The 20,181-nt window shown below is 57.8% G+C and overlaps 1 protein-coding gene across 6 annotated transcripts in view; it reads right to left on the bottom strand.

Moving 5' to 3' along the window:
- The window catches only part of BANP (BTG3 associated nuclear protein), a 118,707-nt gene that overhangs the window by 77,531 nt on the left and 20,995 nt on the right, over window positions 1-20,181 (bottom strand). For all 6 annotated transcript variants that reach the window (XM_032324952.1, XM_032324950.1, XM_032324951.1 and 3 more), the window contains exons 2-4: window positions 16,589-16,727; window positions 11,982-12,073; window positions 10,382-10,581 (exon numbers count right to left, since the gene is read on the bottom strand). In XM_032324952.1, coding sequence (XP_032180843.1) covers window positions 10,382-10,581; window positions 11,982-12,073; window positions 16,589-16,658 — 362 coding nt within the window. In that variant the 5' untranslated portion in view covers window positions 16,659-16,727. The remainder of the gene's footprint in view (window positions 1-10,381; window positions 10,582-11,981; window positions 12,074-16,588; window positions 16,728-20,181) is intronic.

The following is a 20,181-nucleotide window of genomic DNA, read 5'->3' as shown; positions in this document are numbered from 1 at the left end:
GTGGGTTAAGCCGCTGCCTTCGGCTCAGGTCATGATCTCAGGGTCCTGGGATCGAGTCCCGCATCGGGCTCTCACCTCAGCGGGGAGCCTGCTTCCCTCTCTCTCTCTGCCTGCCTCTCCGACTACTTGTGATTTCTCTCTGACAAATAAATAAATAAAATCTTTTTAAAAAATAAATAAATAAATAAATAAATAAATAATCTTTGAAAAAAAAAAAGAAAAAAGCAAAGGAATACAGTGAAATTCTACTGGGGAAAGCACATTCGTGGGGTGTTTTTAAGCAAATGATGGTATTCAGATGACAACGCAAACATCTGAGAAAGCAAATCAGCCAGTGCTCCAACACACCAGAAATTTTACACTTTCAACTAACGCAATTTATCAGCCTCAGGTGTACAAAAGAATATCTCATTTTTCAAAAATTAAGGAACATCTATATCCACTAGTAAGAATGAAACTGTCGTTGAAGGGTTGACATGGGAAAATCGCCACCATAATGTGCGTGTCCCGCCCGGGCGGAAGGACACGCCCCAATTACTCCATCACACGGACCTGCGTGTGCAATGAAGCAGTTCTGCAGATGTGATTAAAAGTCCGCACTGGCTGACCCCAAATTAACCAAAGGGAGATGATCCCGGGTGGGCCTGGCCAGATCAGGGGAGGGGTCGAGGCCTTCTTTGGTCTTGGAGACGCCCAGCGGCCCCCGCCAGGTGATCCTGACCTCCCGCTCCTGCCGACCTGCTCTAGATGTCCAATGAGCTTGGCTGCCCCCACAGCTATGCTGGCCAACGGCAGCACAGACCCTTACAGCTGTCCGGTCCCTCTCTCGCTCTGCCACGCCTCCTCTCTCAGCCACACACACGATGGTATCGCCTACTGGTTCTGCTCTGAAATTACTGGAGGTGGTAAAAGTACCCAGAGTCCCGTGCCCCCGTGGTGACACCCTATAAAGCGCGTAGCTCAGTACAGTAGGGAAAGACCGAAACTCACCCTGGAACGCTTCTGGGAACGAGCCTCCAGTCCTTCCTCAGACTTCCCGGCTACGCGTGCGCGTGTCTGGGTCTGTGCTCCTGGGCCGACGCTGCCCCTTCAGACATGTCTGCCCTCCCAGCCTCACCCCTGCCCCCAGCAACCACTAGCCTGGTCTCCACCTGTGCGGTTCTCACACTTGGCAACGCAAGACACACGCTAGCCTTTGAGACCGGCTTTCTAGGCCGGGCGGAACCCCGGAGGTCGGTTCCCTCGGGGCAGCTGAGGACATTCCCGCGGCAAAGGGCGTCACTCGTGGGCAGCCTGCCCTCTCCCCTGTAACCCCGCCAGGGCAGCGGGAGACCGGCTGGTTTGGGTCATTACAAACGAGGCTGCCAGACATGTGCGTGGTGCTTGTGGACACATGCTCTCACTTCTCCAGGCTAGTGCCCAGGAACAGGACTGCCGGGCACCCGCATCTCCCCTCCTCAAGGAGCATAAGCTCGTCACTTCACCGCGTCCAACTCCTCCCTGACCTCACGGACGCTGCTGTCACTCCCACGTCTAAGAGGTCCGGGCCAGGTCCTGGGTCTCGAAGAGTTTCCCCTACAGCTTCCTCTGCAGGTCCCGGCTCTACACTGAAATCTGTGCTCCCCTGGAGATTAACTTTTGTTCCAGGGGTGATGTGACCCCAGGCTCCTTCCTCCCGTTCTGCCTGCAGGTGTCCGGGTGTCCTGACTCCATGAGTTAGGAGTCCCCCGCGGGTGGGTCTCCGCACCTCGACGCAGCCTATTTCTAGGCTCTGCTATGTCCCACCCACCGATTTCTCTCCCTCATTTTGTTTTCTAAAAACTCTGTGCCCGATTCACTCGTTGACAACCTTAAATCATTTTATATATCCTTACGTATATGTTTGTCGTTTTGGTTCTTAAGTTTCTATTAAATAAATACCAAAATACTGGGGCACCTGGGGAACTCCGTCAGCGAAGTGTCTGCCTTCCGCTCAGGTCACGGTCTCGGGGTCCTGGGACCGAGCCCCACATCGGGCTCCCTGCTCAGTGAGGACCTGCTTCTCCCTCTCCCTCTGCTGCTCCCCCTGCTTGTGCGCTCTCTCTCTATCAAATAAAAGATTTTACTTATTTGAGAGAGACAGCGGGAGAGAGCACGAGCAGGGGAAAGGGAGAAGCAGACTCCCTACCACGCAGGGAGCCCCAACCCAGGACCCGAACTGACGCCAGACGCTTGACCCACTATGCCACCCACGTGACCCTAATAGATAAAATCTTAAAAATAAAATTAAGGAAAAGTGGAAAAATGACACGCAGACTGTGCCGCCTGTTATAATTCTAAGGTTACACTGATTACAAGCGAATGTGCCTAAGGTTATGCTAATTACCCAAGCTGGATACGCTTACCTCAAAATGGTATTGCTCAGAAGGAAAAGATACACAGTGACCTGTGACCAGGGGCACAAGGACCACTCCCCCTTGTGGACAGCGACGGAGTCCCAGGGCCCACAGCGACGCCCCCAGGAGCACTCACGGTGGGAGCACCGCCCCGAGGACCCCACGTGGAAGGACACACTCTCGAAACACAAAGGCACCGCACTGCCTTCCCCGTGCAGACCAGCTAAGACGGCCACCCAAGGCCACACGGCCCCGTGACACTGTCCCAGACTTCTCCCGGGAGAGTCGAACCGAAACCAACGAGCAACAGCTCACAAGCCACTACTGTTTCAACATTAGAATTTCCTGGGGGTTCTAGAGACCAGCCCCAGTGAGCCCAGCGGTTCTGTGTTTTTTCTAACCATTTCTTCCGGGATTCTGCTGGTGCCGCTAGCTCCCAACACCAACAAGAAAATCCCACACGTGTTCCCCCGTGTCAGAGGCACAGGTGTGCCCCGCTCGCTGTTTCCCACGTGCTGCACTGGGCTTGTCACGCGGCACTCCCCGGCCCCCGCACCGCGCACAGGCTCTCTCTGTCCACCTGCCGCCCGGCGAGTGCCCGGAACACAAGCCTGCGTGTGTCACGGGGGAATGACTTCCACACAAGCCCGGTGACTGAACTCAGGCCTCTGGCTCTTGCCTCCAGATTCCCTGGTCTCAAGCTGCTGGTCCATGTGCCGAAAGAAACCAAGAATCACGGCCAGAACAGAAACCTCACGAGGAGACACCCAAAGGACCGCCGAGGGCGCGGTCATCCACGGAGGGGACCTGGAACTCTGTGGGCTTCGGGGCCCAGCACAGGGCACGAGGCCGGGCTGACGCTAGACCCTCGGTGAACAGAACTCTTGTGTGATCCGTCTTCGCAGCCTCACGGGGGCTGGAGCGAAGGACGCCGCGCGCTCGTACGCATGACCTCCCGGGCGGCTTCACCGTCCGCGCACTGAGGAGGGACTGCTGCTTGCGGAGGATGTGCCCACGGTCTCCCCACTTACGGGTGACAGAGCTCGTATTCAAAACCAAGCGCCTCTCACGCTCTCAGCGCCTTGTGAGCCCAGCCCAGGAACGGCCCGATGGCACTTACTGCTACGCTGCGCTACCCTTTCAGTGTGGGGTCTCACGGTTTTATTTTGATGGGCTGAAAACAACACGTCTCCAGCTTCCAGACCACGCAAACATCTTCCAAGCTAAGTCACAAATGGGCCTTCAGCGTCTCTTCCGTGGCAGGACGCCGCTGTGTGGCCACGTTAGAATTCTCTGTACCAGAATTTAGACGTTAACGTTTCCGCTCCCTCGGCTCGTCACACACACAGAACGGGACTGTCATCGCAACGTGTGCCAAGGGGCTCTGCCGAAGTCTAAAAAATCAACAAACCACAAAAATAAAAGACTTAAAAGAAAATCTTCCTGAAAAATGCGGATTTAAACTATTTCTCACAAGTTGGTGTTTTCCACTTTTTATTACAGAAGGAAAACAGAAAAGAAGCTTGTTTGAGCCACAGGGCTTAAGGACCCACACTACGGTCGATGCAGGTGGGGACAGCGGGAGCAGGGGCAGGGGCGCCCAGGACCCAGGCCGGCCAACACCAGAGAGGAGCACAGCGTGTGACATGCACACGGCCCAGCGACAAACACACGCAGACCTCAGGCAAAGAGAAGCCAAAATCACGCCAAGTCAGGGGACCCAGAGCGTCCAACGGTTCTCTAGAAGAGCCTGATGTCAGCTCCGCCTAAGCCGAGGTAATGCGACAGCAGCTCTGTGAACCGGCTCCAACCTCACTCAGGTCTCAGGGACGTATCACCAATCCCAAACGGACACTTGCACACGCAGACACACAAGGGCCAGGCTGCGTCCTCACGGAGAGAACCTCTTCAACTAGGACGGCAGGAGGGGGCTCGGGGCCCGGCTCCGACCGGACGGCAGGCTACTCTGGGTTTGCAGCTGCAGCGAACTCGAGAGGACGAGCGGCCGCCAACTAGCCCGTCCACCACAGGAACGGCGGGGCGGGGAAACTCCGTACGCTGGGGTTACCCCAGAACAACCCTGGAGCTCCCTTACAGCACGGGCATGCCCGGAAGGTCAGGTTTCGAACGAGCAGCGTGGGTGGTCGCTCCCCGTGACCAAGGAGACCGTCCGGCAGCCCCGCCGGCGTTCACCGCACACTCACGCTCATCTAGGAGAGAAGAAGCCAGCGGCCGGCCAGTCGGGTTAATCTCAACAGTGACAGGCCCGTGGGTGTTCACGGCAGCAGCATCCGTGGCTGGGGGACACAGGGACCGGGCCTCACGCCACCGCAAGACGGAGAAGGGAGGCCACAACCACATTCTGTGCCAAAACCTCCCCTTACGTGGGCGGGTGCGGGGGCATGACCATCCTAGGAGAAACTAACCTTCCAAAGACAAGGTTAAATGACTCCAAGTGCCCGAAGGAGCGTCCCCTGCCGACTCCTTCCCGGAAGAAGCCGAGAGCTCAGCGAGAGCCCTGCTCTGGGCACTGAAGAGACCCCGGCCCTCCTGCCCGGGCGCTCCCAGTCTGTCGTTCACACCAGCCCGAGCCAGGCCGGGGCCTTGCGGTCAAGGGGGAGGCAAGACCACAACCTCACAGGATGCCGGCTCCTTCACAGTGCCTCCTCGGCCCACCCGCGTGAAGCCAGCAGCCCCGCACAGCGTCGGGCACGCCGGAGGAACGGCTCCGTGCTCTGTGGCTGCGGGAGGAGGAGTCCCGCCAGAACGTTCGAAAAGTATCTGGGAACATTTCTGCCTCCCTCCCACCCGCGGTGCAGCCTCCCGTGGACCCTCTTCCGCGGACAGCTGACCCCCTCCCAACGCAAAGGAACCACTCGAAAAGTCCAGCTGGGTAAATCGGACATGATACTCATCTTCCAAAGGAAAAAATCTCAATGAAAGAGAGCTAGCAAAAATCTCAAGTAATCCCACTTTCTATTCGAAGGAAACGCACTTGCAGATTCTACTGAAACTCCACAGACAGGCGCGCCCCGAATGCCTATGTCCCCCGCCGCTGTCACGGCTGTCCCCGGACCCGCACACAGGAACGCGGTTCATCGACTTACAATACTGCTCGCCAGTCTCAGGCCTCAACCAGCGCACACGAGGCGGGTGCGGCAGCAGTGGGGTGACAACCGAGGTTCTCATGTCCGGGGCGGCGCGGGCCCGTGTCCACCACGAACCCTGCGCCCTCCGCATAGGGCGGGCCTGCCCAGGAGCTGCGACGCAGCCAGGCTCCACTCCAGACCCTCTCGCAAGCAAAGAGCGCCCTGGACAGGTGCTCGGGGGGACATAAACAGGAGAGAGCCGCGTTCTCAGACACAGAGTGCGCCAGCCTGCGACCCTCAACCCGCGGGGTCAGAAGAAGCCTCGTGGCAGCGGCTCGCAAACAACGGCAAACCGGAATCTAAAACACAAGAGCATTCACAACAGCAGCCGAAAGCCAGGAACGGGAGAGCTGCGTAAGGGAAAAGACCGATGGTGTTTCGGCGCCGGTTCTCTCCGAGTGGAGTTTCGAGCGACCCCACCAGCGGAGACGCACTCAGAACCACGAGACAGCGCACGACCTCCGCAAACACTGGCCGACGTGGCACCTGCTTCGGGTGTCAGATTACGTGTGAGTCGTGAGAGCGGGCTAATGGATCCCCAGATCGTACGTGCGTGAGCTGTATGCGTCCCTCGTACGGGGGTCGTGAGTAGGGCACTACGAGTGGGCAGCTGTCCGGCGCGGTGTGCCTCAGTCCCGAAGAGAAATCCTACGTCTACAAAAGTCAGTGGAAACATCAAAAACTCAAAATTTGTACTCGAGCCCATCGTGGCTGAGACCAAACCATCCGTCCGCGATTCCAACAGCCCTGCCGGAGCAGCCCGCGCAGAGCTCCACGCCTGACTGAGCAGGCCCACGGCCCCGAGGGGAGCCGCTCTCCGTGCCGGCCAGCGCCCCCACCACCGGCAGCGCTCTGGGGCCGGCACAGGAGCTCGGAGGGGACCGCTCTCTACCCGGAAGCCGCGGGGCTCGCACAGCAGACTTTCCCAAACACCCACCACGTTTCCGACAGAAGGCCTGCGAGAAACAGAACAACGACTCGGCAACCAGGAGCAGAGGGGCCTTCAGTAATTTGCTGATCGAGTGTCTCAGGTCTCCGTGGGCAAATAAGCAGCTTCCAGGAAAATAACCCGACGCCCCTCATCTGTGCGTCTGGTGTGACACAGCTCTCTGAAGGACAGGACTTTGAAAAGAAATCACTTTCATGCCTGAGTATTATAAAGAGGCCACTGGGTTACCGCAGCTGTTTCAGAATTGTAGAAACACACTAAAGCCCTTCAAAAAAAAAAAAAAAAAAGATTTAAGCTTAAAAAATAAAAATCTGTTATAGGGCAATTATATCTCAATAAAAATAAACCATTTGTGCCTTGAAAAAATAAAAAACATATGCTTTTAAAAGTAAGAAACAAGCATTTTTCTAATTAGGACATCCCATTCATGAAAACAAACAGAACACCCACGTCTGAGTTGCCCTCCGACTCACCCAGGAGTCCGGCCCTATAAGACCCCGCCACACAGGGCGCCTGGGGGGCTCAGTCAGTGACACGGGTGTCATCGGCTCAGATCATGATCTCAGGGTCCTGGGATCGAGTCCCACGTCGGGCTCCCTACTCGGCAGGGAGTCTGCTTCTCCCTCTGTGCTCTCCATCTCTCTCTCTCTCTCAAATAAATAAAATCTTTAAAAAACAAATAAATGGAAGACCCTGCTGCACAAGCAGGTCCCCCATCCCCTGACCCCGGCACCGCTCTGCCCAGGCGCCATGCTGCCGGCCTCCTGGCGGTCGTCCACTGGGGTTACGCCGCACTCGGCCATGGTCTGCTCCCTGCGCCCTCCTCAAAGGGCTCTGCGTCTAGCTTCAAAGAAGGGCCAAGGAGGAACTTCTGAGCCGATCGGGGTAAGTGTCCCTGTCTGTGCACCTGGTCCCCCCAACAGCCCCTGGAAGGAAGGGCCTGAGGTACCGGGACCAGCACGGCCCATCCCGGAGCGCTCCAGGCGCCTGCCCCTTCCGCCACCGGGGAAAGCAGCTTCAGGGGTGAAGACGCAAGTCGCAACACCCAGAATCACAATTAAGCAAAATCCGAATTTGCGGTGCACTTTCAAGGACGAAAAGCACATGCCTGCGGTCACCCCAGCCCACCTTCCCATTCCCCAAGGAGAGCACCGCCACGGGGCGGAACCCCGCCGAAGACCCTCACAGACACTCGTATTACAACGATCAAGCGTTGGCCCCACAGGAAAACAGCTTCGGTCACTGCCTTTCCTTGATGTGCTCAGACGATCGCACTCGGGTGTAGACTCTGACCATCGGACGCCACACACCCGCTCTGCCCGCCAGGGGATACGGACGGGTGACGGATTCCCCGAGCCCGGAGTGCGCTCCCGTGGGCCAGCGTCATCAGAAGCAACCAACAGGGCAGTGACTCTCCGAGTGCGGAGGGACTGGGCCCTGCTCCGGGGGTTGCGGCCGGCTCTGGGCCACGGGCGGCCTCTCCGAAAGCAAGTGCGAGGCGTTGCAGGGACAGTCCTCAGGCACCACCCGGGATCCTCATTAACTGAAAAGACCTTTCTGGTGCCGGCACCCGTTGGGCTCAGTGACCCTCAGACCCCGCCACGAACCATCCGCAACAAATGCAGACAGGCCCCAGCAATCCTACATTCTTCTTAAAAGCATACGGGTTGCGCATAAAATAATCCAACTTTTACCCTCAATACCTGAGGCCCAAAACAGAGAACGGCGGAAGGACTCTGTGCCTTGGTGTTCACCCGCCTCCGGCTCGTTCCGGAGCCCTCCCGCTTCCACGTTCACTCACTGCCCGCACTCGACACTTAGTTTTTAATCACCGACATGTCTACATATTCGTGACTTGCGAATTACACTGTGTCTTTCTCACTGCTGCACGGCCTCAAATTCTTACTCTTTACTTCTCCCCAAATGTCATCTTAGTCGTTTTCAACTACTGTCCTACTTCTTTAAAAATCACTTGTACGGGGGCGCAGGGCTCCTCACTTGGTGGGGGGACGGTCTGCTTCTCCGTCTGCCTGCCGCTCCCTCTGCTTGTGCGTGCGCTCGCTCCCTCTGTCTCTCTCTCTGACAAATAAAGAAAATCTTTTAAAAACAGGCAGCATTTAAAACCATGCCGAGAGGGGCTCCTGGGTGGCTCAGTGGGTTGAAGCCACGCCGAGGAGGGAACAGAGAAAGGACTGTCCCTTCTGCTCCTCTTCCGTCAATGTCTGCATCCAGCGGTTTTACTAACAGTGAACGCACCTTGTGCTGACGCCCAGCGCCTGCGTATTCTAGAATGACTTCATCCTACGTCACCTATACCATTCTTTAAAGCCAGGAAACCTGAGAGATTTGGACGGACAAGGTTAAACATCTGCGTCCAAGCTAGAAAACCTGCCTTTCGCTCTGCCACTTGCCAACACACGTGGAGAAAACCACCACACGTCGGCTCACAGCCGTCACAGCACTCCCACTCAGGGAAGTGCTGATGGGGTCTCCCCACGAGCCTGAAATCACGAAAACGCTGAGGAGGGTAAGAACTGCTGGCGGCTTCCTGCAGCCCAGAAATGCCTTTCTTTAGCCAAGCAGCCCCTCCGTCATCAGACCGCCCGAACCCCGGAGGGACGTGGCGCACCAGTCTGGGGGCACCGCCACCCTCCTCCCGGACCCTGCCAGCTTCATCATTAAAACTATGGGGGTGCCAAGGGGGTCCTAAGGTATGCCTAGGTCACTGTCGTCTTGTCCTGCTTTGCAAGATGGGGACAGCCTGTGGCACCCAGAGGCCTGTGCTCCCAACAGCGCACACCGCTCTGGAGAGAGAAGGAATCCCGAAATAAGCTGGGGCGGAGTGTCCCTGCCTACAGAGCACACGCTCAGCCAGTGTCCGCTGGGGAAAGACACACAGACGCGGGCAGGACACCGGTCTCAGAGAATACCACAACCATCCCCCTTAGGGACAGAGATCGGGTGTGAGGCCACACAGCGTTCCCAACACAGGACACTACCCATTAAGCCCACAAGGCAGGGGTGATCCACAGCTGTCCTGGACAACACAGGACAGGGGCCGCCTTCAAGGTGAAACCTCGTCGTGGGCACCCCCAAACCACACCAGGAACCCCTCCTCAACCCCACATTCCCCGGAAAAAGTGCACCAGGGCCCTCCTGCTGCTCCTGTCCCCGGGGCACATGGACGGGAAGCCCAGCAAACACTGGCAAGGAGGCCCCCGCAAACATGCTTCAAGCACTCGTCAGCTACAAGGACTAATTCTGCCACCGCCACACGCTGGACGTCCTTGGAGCCAGCCGTGGGGACAAGCACAGGTGCCAGACTGAGCCTCAGCTCCTGGGGGGGCTCCGGCATCTCACGGGCGCCGAGGACGGACATCCATGAACAGGCCAAACACTGCGAGGCACCTCTCCCGTCTAAGCAAATCCTTTACCAAATTCCAACTCAAACAGTGCCTGAAGGACCACACACATCACTGACATTAGATTCCAAATATTTAAAAAGAAGAAAAAGGCAGAGGAACAACTACTGATATGAAGGGAAAATCCAGGACTCGAGAGGAATGGATAAGCACGACGGGGAGCACACGGGCCAGGCAGAGCCGAGAGGAAGGGGCGGAATGCACCTCTGCGAGGACCCAGTGGCCCCGGCCCAGAGAGAGGATGCGCAGTGCGGCTTCTGTCCGACAGAGACCGGGGGAAGGACTTCAAGGCGCCGGGCTGGGCGTCCCGCGTGCGGCCTGTGGCTGTGACGAAACTGGAGCCGCCCAGCCACACGCAAGGCGACGCGAACAGCCGGGCTGGGGGGCTGGGGAGCCGGGGGGCCGGGGAGCCAGGGGACCCGGGAGCCGGGGGCTGGGGGGCTGGGGGGCCGGGGAGCAGCGGCCCGCCCTCCGCTGGGCTCTTACCATCGCACTTTGTTGCACGTCTGGGTCGCGCCAAGAGGGGAGCCTGCCACCATGGGGACCTGGATGGGGCTGTGCTGCTTGTTGGTGACCAGGTCCAGCTTCTCTTCTAACGACTTGCACGTGGCCTCGAGAGCCTGCAGCTTGGCCTCAATGCTGTCCAGCCGTAAGCAGATCGTCTGGTTGATGGAGTACAGGAATGACTGCGAGAGGAGAGGAGAACCCGCTCAGAAGGGGTGTCGGGCCACAGGGGACAGCGGCACAGACCCCGCTCTAGGGCCCGGATCCCAACAGTGTCCGCTCCAGCAGATGGGGCCCTGCCCCGGGCTCCTTTGTTTCCAGGGGCGACAGATGCGCAGAACAGGGGCCGCGCGCCGACCCCACGGGTGAGCCCAGTCCCTGGCCGGAGCAGGCGCAGTGTGCAGGGTGTGCTCCAGGCGACAGGCGGCACACGCACAAGCAGGCCAGGCCATCTAGCGGGGGAGGCAGCACACCCGGGTGGCCACAGCCAAGGGCTTGTGCACAGCAAGCCTGCCACCCAGTGGCTGGCCTGGCTCCTCCAGCCGCAGCACTGCGGCTGCCTCCTACCGGCAAGGCCCCAGGCCACCAGGGCATGCTGGGCCAGGAGAGCCCCTAGCTTCCCCGCCATCATCCCCGGGGGTGGAGACACTGCGTGTACCCCGCATCTGCACCAGAGCACCCGCGCTGGTCCTGCAGCCCAGGCAATGCTCGACCGGGAACTCGGCCGGGAACTCGGCCGGGAACTCGGCCGGGAACTCGACCAGGAACTCGGCCGGGAACTCGACCAGGAACTCGACCAGGAACTCGGCCGGGAACTCGGCCGGGAACTCGACCAGGAACTCGGCCGGGAACTCGGCCGGGAACTCGCAGGAACTCGCAGGAACTCGGCCGGGAACTCGGCCGGGAACTCGACCGGGAACTCGGCCGGGAACTCGGCCGGGAACTCGCAGGAACTCGGCCGGGAACTCGCAGGAACTCGGCCGGGAACTCGACCAGGAACTCGGCCGGGAACTCGCAGGAACTCGGCCGGGAACTCGCAGGAACTCGGCCGGGAACTCGCAGGAACTCGGCCGGGAACTCGCAGGAACTCGCAGGAACTCGCGAGCGCTCTCCTCTCGGGTCCCCGAGATGGGGGGTGGGGCAGAAAGGGCGCGGGGCTGCAGGGACCAGGGTACAGGGAGCAGGGCTGCCGGGCACGGGTAGCACATGGGGCTTCTCGAGAATCCACAGGCGTGGGTGACGGTCCGGGCCGCTGGGTGGGGCCCCACAGTGATCACAGCAGCCCCTCCCGGAGACGGGTATTCACCTCGGGGCTGCAGGCGCAGGGAAGGCTGCCTCCACGTCCGCCGGGAGGACCGGGCGCGGGCACCGCATGGCGCAAGCACACGGGGCATCGCGACCACGGTGGGAAGTACGGAGAGCCTGGCGGGCCCTGCAGACGCCGCACACCCTGGGCCACCACAGAGCTCCAGCCGCAGCGAGCAGCCAGCGAGGCCGTGGGGGGAGCCCCTCCCGGGCAGGGGGGCCCCTGGGGCAGTGCAGGGGTGCGGGCGCCCCCGGCAGGGAGGAGGGAGGAGCTCACCTTGATGGAGGGATCCTGGCAGTTGATCTCCAGGCGCTGGCGCTTCAGGGCCGGCTCGTCGTCATCCGCCACCACATGGTTCTCCAGCACGACTGCAAACCGACGCAGACACGGCAGGGGTGAGCGCTGTGACCGCTGGCGCCCGGCCTCAGACGTGCACAGCGTCTGTCCTAGCTCTCACCGACCAAAGAGCCACACGCCGCTCCCGGGGCTCTGTGCAGCTCCCTCACCTGACTCCCAGCTTCATGAAACCCAAGGACAATAAGGACTTCTGTCCACGTCAAAGGCCTGTCGGTGGCGACCTCATCTGGAAATCAAACCCCTGGGTGCACATGGCACCTTCCTACGCAGACAAGACACGGTCACGCCCACAGCCTCCCTGCCCCTGTGCAGCCGGCCACCCAGCCCTGCGTGGGGGACCAGCAGCCTGCCCACAGCCAGTGCCTTCCTCCATCCCAAGGTCACTACAAACTCAACACAGGAGACGCACACACAATCAAACCCCACGAGGGCCACAACCAAATCCCCTCCTGAGGCACACGTCCCTCATCCCTGAGCTCTGGCCCCAGACCCGGTCAACCTCAAAACACACACGGACTTGCAGCGGCACACAGAACTCCCGGTTGGTCATCTGTCTTCATGTCACACCGCGAAGCCCCTTCCGTCTCCCCGCGGTGCTCCTTGCCCTCTCCCCGCCCGCAGGCCGCAGCGCGCCCGCCCCGTGTGCTCCTCCTCCTCCTGCGCGGCCACACGTGGCCGCAGACACAGCGCAGAGACGCCCGCCTGCTCCGCAGCTTCAACCGACTTTCCCAGGGTGAAGCAGTCGGGGACCCTAGTCCAGAATGACGACTGGTACGTGAGAACACACCGGAGTACGCGCAGAACACACAGTACGACGGGGTGTGAGTGTGCGCCTGTAAGCACACATGAGTGCACACACTTTGGGGTTTCATCCGTCCTCCCCCCGCGTGCACCCCACACTCCAATCAAGCAGGACAGACTCACCGCGACAGGCACCCTCGTCTGCTTGTTCCGACGGCGCTCCTCTCCCCAGGACCACCCACCGCCCAATCACCTTCACTCAGGGAAACGGAGCCGCCATCCTGCAGCCCCGTGCGGAGGCTGGAACTCAAGCCAGCTCTCACCTGCTACCAGCTGGGACAAAGAGAGCTCCCCGGACCAGAGAGCTCCCCTGTCCCCTCTGCACAAAGCCGCCCACACACGTGGACCTGTGCGTCCTCATGTGCTGAGGGAGGGCTGGGGGAAAGCCAGGAGCCGGGCCTCACCGCCACCTACGCATGTCGCTTGGACAGGAGGCTCCGAGGTTCCAAATCACATCTCAATTTTGTGTCAAAGCCTTTAAGCCTGTACATACCAGATGACCCAACAAGAAGCCAAAATGTAATGATAAAAAACAGTCCCGAGGCTCAAACACAAGCCTTTCTTGGGTTCTAGGCAAGGATTTACCTAGAAGCAAATTATCCAGAGCTTCACCTTGCGGAAACCAGCCAAGGGCCAGCAAGAACAAGGGGCTTCCCGCTGCCCGAAGGGCTGTGCGCCGTACCCTGTGGGTCCACGCAGCAGGGAAGGCTTCAACCGCCTCCATGGAAATGTGGGGGAATGAACTCTCATTTAATTAAGTAAAAAAAGGGAAAATCCAGGCCACCACAAGTGTTTGTGGTTAGCAAAGTACAGGTTCTCAAAACCTTAGTCTATTTGCTCCCCCTGGAAACTGGTGAATTGTACCAGGACTGGAAGACAGAGCGATCCTGGCAATCGTGACCCTAATCCTTTTCATCTGCTGCCGAGGAAGCAAGTCCAGTGACGGTAAGTGACTTATGCAAGGCCACACAGCTCGTTCCTGTAACGGGAGAGAAGATGCCCCACAGCAGCGAGACCACCTCGAGGTTTTGAGCAAAGGGCAGCAAAGCAGCCCCACGAAAGGACGTGGGCCCACGGCCAACAACAAAGGTGGACACGCCGGCCATTCCAGCACGGCTAGCTCTGGCCGGGGCAGCTGTCCTGTGCTATACTTGCACGAACGACCGGCACTGCTTTGTATAATTTTGCATACGTTATTTTTGGAATCAGGTAGAAGAACTCAGTGCTCATGTTAAAGCCGTGACGATCAGCTGAAGGCCAGGCCCGATGGAGGCTGCAATCTGTGTCCAAGCCAGAGAGCTTGGGGGGCGGCCACATGGGGAAGACGTGCGGGTTCAGAGAGACCAGAGCATCAGAAAGAAGGAGACAGACGCCCACGCCCGTAAGCAGTTCTACTGTGAGGATCACAGGACATTGTTATTTCTTCCACTTGCTTAACCACCTCTAAATTCGACAAAGTTCATACTATAGAGATGAAGGAGAAAAAATCATCTCCCTCTCAAGCCCACTCTGGAGGCCAGCGTGTGCGCCCCGTGGGACATGCCGGGTGCGTGCGAGTTCTCTGGGCCAGAGATCAAAAGCCGCCTGTCTACGCAGGCTTCAGAGAGCCCGGCGCACGGCGGTCTCACCGAATTGCCAACTATGATCCTGGTTACTCTGGGAATGGAGACTGGACAAAACCAAGGTCAGACACGGTTTCTCTAAGCCCTCTTTGAACCATAATCTAAAAAGAAAGAATTTACTTGGGCAGTAAACTACAGACCTTTAAGAGTTCTAAAAAAGTTTAAAATCTACTTAACTGCAACAAGTTTCTCACATAACATCGCAGTGTGTGTTTTCTTTTTGTTTTTTTTTTAAAGATTTTATTTATTTATTTGACAGAGAGAGATCACAAGTAGGCAGAGAGGCAGGCAGAGAGAGAGAGGGAAGCAGGCTCCCCGCTGAGCAGAGAGCCCGACGCGGGACTCGATCCCAGGACCCTGAGATCATGACCTGAGCTGAAGGCAGAGGCTTTAACCCACTTTAACCCACTGAGCCACCCAGGTGCCCCACGCAGTGTGTGTTTTCTAAAGATACAGTCGTTCACCTACCAAAATATGAAGTTATTTTTCAAATTTTTATGGACAGTGATAGTCTTGCCACTTTCGTATTTTTTTGTCTTTTGCGCTCGGTGTCCCGGAGGCGAGCCGCTCAGCCAGCCCGGCTACAAGCTCTGGCTCTACGCCGCCGGCCGGCTGCCGCAGGGAAGCCGCGCTCACACGGCTCCACTCCCCGTGCTGACCCCGTTCGTGACCTGACAGACTCCTGATCTCACCGGCCACCAGGTGACAGTGGTTCTCACAAACAAATCAGAGGCAAAGACAGCAGCCCACGAAGAGCGCCTCTGCTCCGTGACCGCCCCCCCCCCCACGCGAGGAGCGCCGCTGCTCCGTGGCCGCCCCCCCGCGAGGAGCGCCGCGGCTCCGTGGCCGCCCCCCCCCCCCCCAGCACCATTCACGGTGCTCTTCCTCCCGCAGCACATTTAAGCTCCAAGTAGGTTTTTTTAATTTTTCCCCCAGTGAAGGTTTTTTCAATTAACAAATCAAATAGCTCATAAAAGAAAGCCATCATTGAACTCTCTTAGGAGATGTCCGAAAATTCTCTTTTCTGTGGGGAAAAAAAAAGTCAGCTTTTCAATTCTGTGATTCCGAAAACCATAACCAGGCAACTAACACACTCCGTGATTCTGTTATGTGCACTTCTCACTTGGAACCATAAAAAAGAAAAGAAAGGATAAGAAATTTACAAAGAAATGTTCTAAAATAAATGTGCGGACAAAGTTTTTTCATAGGTGAAATCCCTGAAACCTGGGGTTTCTTTTATAAAGAAACTTCTCAAAACAAGTATTTAAAAAATTTCAAAGTAGATATGTGGTTTTACCGTCATTAAGAAAAACTACCCCTCTTAATAAAAGTATCAAATAAAAAGTTCTCCCATGGGCGCCTGGGTGGCTCAGTGGGTTAAGCCGCTGCCTTCGGCTCAGGTAATGATCCCAGGGTCCTGGGATCGAGTCCCGCATCGGGCTCTCTGCTCGGCGGGGAGCCTGCTTCCTCCTCTCTCTCTCTCTTTGCCTGCCTCTCTGCCTACTTGTGATCTCTGTCAAATAAATAAAATCTTAAAAAAAAAAAAAAAGTTCTCCCAGTCAATGAAAGAATGACTTAATAAACATTTCTGGAAGATCTGTCGTTTCTTACCGAAATTCTGAACATACACAGAAATTCTACTTCTGGGAACTTACCCTGCAAAAATGCTTGCCAAGAGATGGGAGCCAGGCCCTTTACCGCAAACACGGGGAACGACGTCTACAGGGAAGAGGTCCGTCAGTCGGTCCGTCAGTCGGTCCGTCAGTCGGTCCGTCTCTCGGTCCGTCAGTGCCTGAGGCCGACCGGTACACCCCAACAAAGCACCTGCACTAACGAGTTCTAAGAGGAGGTCACGAGAGGACCGTGGTGGAACCCCAAGTGTCAGGGGACGGCCGCAGGCGGGGTTGGGATGGGGGGAAGAGACTGTGGGGTCCGGGGGCTGCCCCGGGGAAGGCCGGATGTGGGGTGAGGCTCCGTTTTCCACCATCTGTGCACAAGTCACTTTCTTGCTCTGTTTTTAAAGGACACACCAGCCCTGCCAGCGCTCCTGGACTTCCGGAGAGGAGAGACGGAGACGCCGCCCACCGGCCCTCAGCGACGTACCTGGGTGACCGGGACTCAGGTCTTCCACGGCAATCTGCACCACGTCCGCCAGGTCCTGTTCTGACATCATCCAGAGGGAGAGTAGAGTGGCCGGGGAGTGGGCAGGAACCAAACTCACGCAGGACTGGGTTTCTGCCACCTAAGAAAGCGAGACAGACAGGGAGATCACAAGTGTGACCTGTGACGTGAGGCCCACTGCCAACCGTGTGTATCCCAGAGCACGTCAAGTGCTAGGCACTGCTGGATACGCTTCAGACCCCCGAACGGGAGCGTTCTCTGAGAGGCGAGAAGCAGTTCAAACACGGCTCAGGGCCTCCGTCCGTCACCACTAGATCAGCCCCTACCTGACAGCCTCCCGCTTCCCCAGCGCACTCCTCCTCACACCACCTCCCAAGTCAGCTGCCTGTGACGGCTTGACTGTGCCGTCCCCAAGCCAGGAGTCTCAGGGGTCTCCTACCTCCCCCGCAGTACTGTTCTGCCCTTCCTGCTGCACACACCACAACTGCACACACCACATGCCCACTGCCGGTCTCCAGTAACACGCTGCCCACCTCCTGGACTGTCCCTCCACAGACCCTGCCACCCTCGAGGCAGTGCCCACGTTCCCTTTCTGCTACCCAGACCGCCCTCCCACTAAGCGCCTCTGTTCTGCTGCCCTCTGGCTCCCAGGGCAGACGCAAACCCCAGCACCACCCCAGGACCCTGGCCCGGGAGCGTCCCGTGCCCCACGGGCCCTCAGGAGCAGGGCTTTGGGCTGTCCCCCCTGAGCCAAAAACCATCTCCAGAACAGTCAGTTCCTTTCTTCTTGCTCTGGAAACATTTTGATTAGGCCAAGAAGGACCTTCTCTCCCAAAACAGAAACGAGGTCATAGGATGCCAGACGTGGTCTGTCGACAGCCGGACCGAACCATACTGAAGAATGGGATGTCCCGGAGACCTCCGGAGTCAATGTCGCCATAATGTTTTCGCATATTTATCTTCAGTTATTTGTGTCTGCACGTTTTTAATACACATTATTTCCTGCTCGTCCGCCAACTAGAGTACATGCTCTCCGGGGACAGGAAGCACATCCTGAACTCGCAGGCATGGCCCTTGTCACCAGGACGTCTCACAGTCCTGAGTCCCTGCTCCCGTGGGGCAGGAGGGTCCAGTCAAAATCTCAGATCGCCTGGCTTCACCCAGGGGTCTAAGGACATCTCCTTTTAATGAGTCGGTTCCAGCAGGCGTCAGAGCAAGCCTGCAGATGCCCCGCATGTGCTCACATCCGCGAAGAAAACGTGCTTCCTCTTCTCTTCCGCCCAGATCTTAATTCTACAGAACTTCGGAGAGACGAATTTGTAAAAGAAGGAACCAAGCTCCTGTCTTACCTCTTCCTTTGGAGAGTACGGGCAACATTTTTGCATAAACACGTTCTCGAAATTGCAAAGGCATTTTGATTCTCCACAGACATCCCTGACAGGACACGGAATGAGAGGCCCAAGCACCCACTGTCCACAACAAAGGGGAGACTGATGACACACTGGGCGGGGGGGGGTAGGCAGAGGAGGCCTTGCAGGCAGCACCGAACCCGGGTAGGACCCACAGTGGAAAGACGGTGATGACAGAGGCCTTTAACCCCCGCGTCCCCCGACAGAACCACGTGAGCAGCCCGGCTAGCAAGACCAACACCCAGGTCTGCACCCGTAACGAGACGGTGGGACGAGGTTTTCCCGACGAGCCCCAGAATACCAGCGCAGGGGACAAAGCCCTGACAGCCACAAGGTCACCATGGGGGAAGCTACAGGTCACGGTGGTAGAAGCAGACGGAAGCAGGAAGCAGAGAGCAGCCGCGCCGGGACCAGGACCAAGCACCATCCAAGGGCAGAGGATGGCGACGGGCTTGCGGAAGCGTCCAGAAGGCCTAGCACAGTCCAGACCCCAGGAGCTCTCAGAGCTAATTATCTAACTATCCAAAGCTCCCCTCAGGCCACGTCCACTAAAAAGAAATGACTGGGGACAGAATACCCAGTCAGGACAGGAAGAGCGAGAGGCAGGGAAATGGAGTCTGGTGGAAGGTGGGAGAGGGGGCCTGGCTGGCTCCGCGGGCGGAACATGAGTCTCCACCACCGGGCTGCGAGTTCAAGCCCCACTCAGGGCACAGAGCGTACTTGAAAAAAAAAAATGTGGGGGAGAAAAACAGAGCCAGGAGAGCTCAGAAAATAAACTGCTGCATCTTTTAAAACTTTCTAACATCAATGGCATATAGGACCCTGAACACCGAAATTAGAAATAACTATTCTAAACCATGCCTCCCTTCTAAATATTCAGGAAAATTAATTCTACATGAAAAGGAACAACAGCAGATACTAAGGTGCAACCTCATGCAAAGATAACGTAATCTAAGAGCATAAGGAAAAAGCAACGCCTCCACAGACCAGGGCAGCCCACTTGAAGACAAGCGCTTCAGAGAGGCACGACCCTTCCCCCTGAAGTGCACCCAGGACAGCGCTTATGGGGAGCCCCGGGACGGCATCAGAAGGTGCAGACGGGCAGGGACGGGGGTCAGGGGAGCTCAGACATGAACGAGAGGAGAGGCCCAGGAGCAGCAAACACGGGGAAACAGCGCCTAAGAAACAAAAGGAGAAAAGAAGGAAATTTTTAAGAAAGAGAAAGAGACGGCGAAGGGTTCAAGGAGGAGGAGCCCAGCCGGTGGCCGAGGCCCGCTGGCCCGGGGAGGGGCGCTCCGAAGAGGAAAACCACGGCCAAGCCCGGGGAAAACGGAGCGCCCAGAGGGGGGAGTCATGGCGACTCTCTGGAGAGGAGCACGTCCAAAACGACTTACCAAAAAGCCACGCCCCAAACCCAGAGAGAGGGGGCGGAAAACGGACACCCAACCCCAAGACACAGTCTAATAAAACTATTACTGGAAGAAAAAGGGGAACTCCTTACACGTCCAGGCAAGACGACCAGGGGACGTAAAGCGGGAAAAAGACGATCAGACTCCAACAGAAAACACAGACGAGCACGTCGGAGATCCTCAAAGAAAGGAACACGGGCCGAGCATTTAACACGCAGACAAAAGGACTTCCGAGCGTGAGGGCGACAGACAGTTCTCGCCACTAGCGCTAGAGGAGGATGTTCGCAGGAGCCCCCCCCACCGAAAACGGCTGGAAAACAAACTGGAAAAGGAAACGCAGCTGAAGAGACCGGTGGGAACCGGTGGGAAGCGGCCAGCGGTGAGCGCGCTTACTCCGACCGAACCAAGAGAGGAACAGAGCGGCGCAGCACCCCCGAGGCCGCTCTGAGACACAAACATCCAGCCTTCCAAGGGGAGGAAAAGTGGAGGAATGTGCGCGGAACAAGGGCCCAATCGTCCACGGTCCGTCGACCCGCAGCGTCGGAACTCCCTTCTGAGAATGTTCTGTGCTCAGATGAGCACTTCCGGGACATTCCAACCCCATCTCTCCATGTCCTTGAGGACCGGGACGAGGAACGCAGAGGTCAGGCAGACACCTGGGGCTGTGAGTGGGCGGCAGGTGCGAACTCGAGCGGGCCGTGCGTCTGTGTGCACACTCCAACTCTCTCCAGCGAAGAAAGGCGAAGAGACCGTGGTC

Source organism: Mustela erminea, chromosome 19 (genome assembly GCF_009829155.1).
Source record: "Mustela erminea isolate mMusErm1 chromosome 19, mMusErm1.Pri, whole genome shotgun sequence".
Taxonomy (NCBI): domain Eukaryota; kingdom Metazoa; phylum Chordata; class Mammalia; order Carnivora; family Mustelidae; genus Mustela; species Mustela erminea.
The sequence above is the reverse complement of the archived record's forward strand: the minus strand, read 5'-3'. Positions and strand labels throughout refer to the sequence as shown.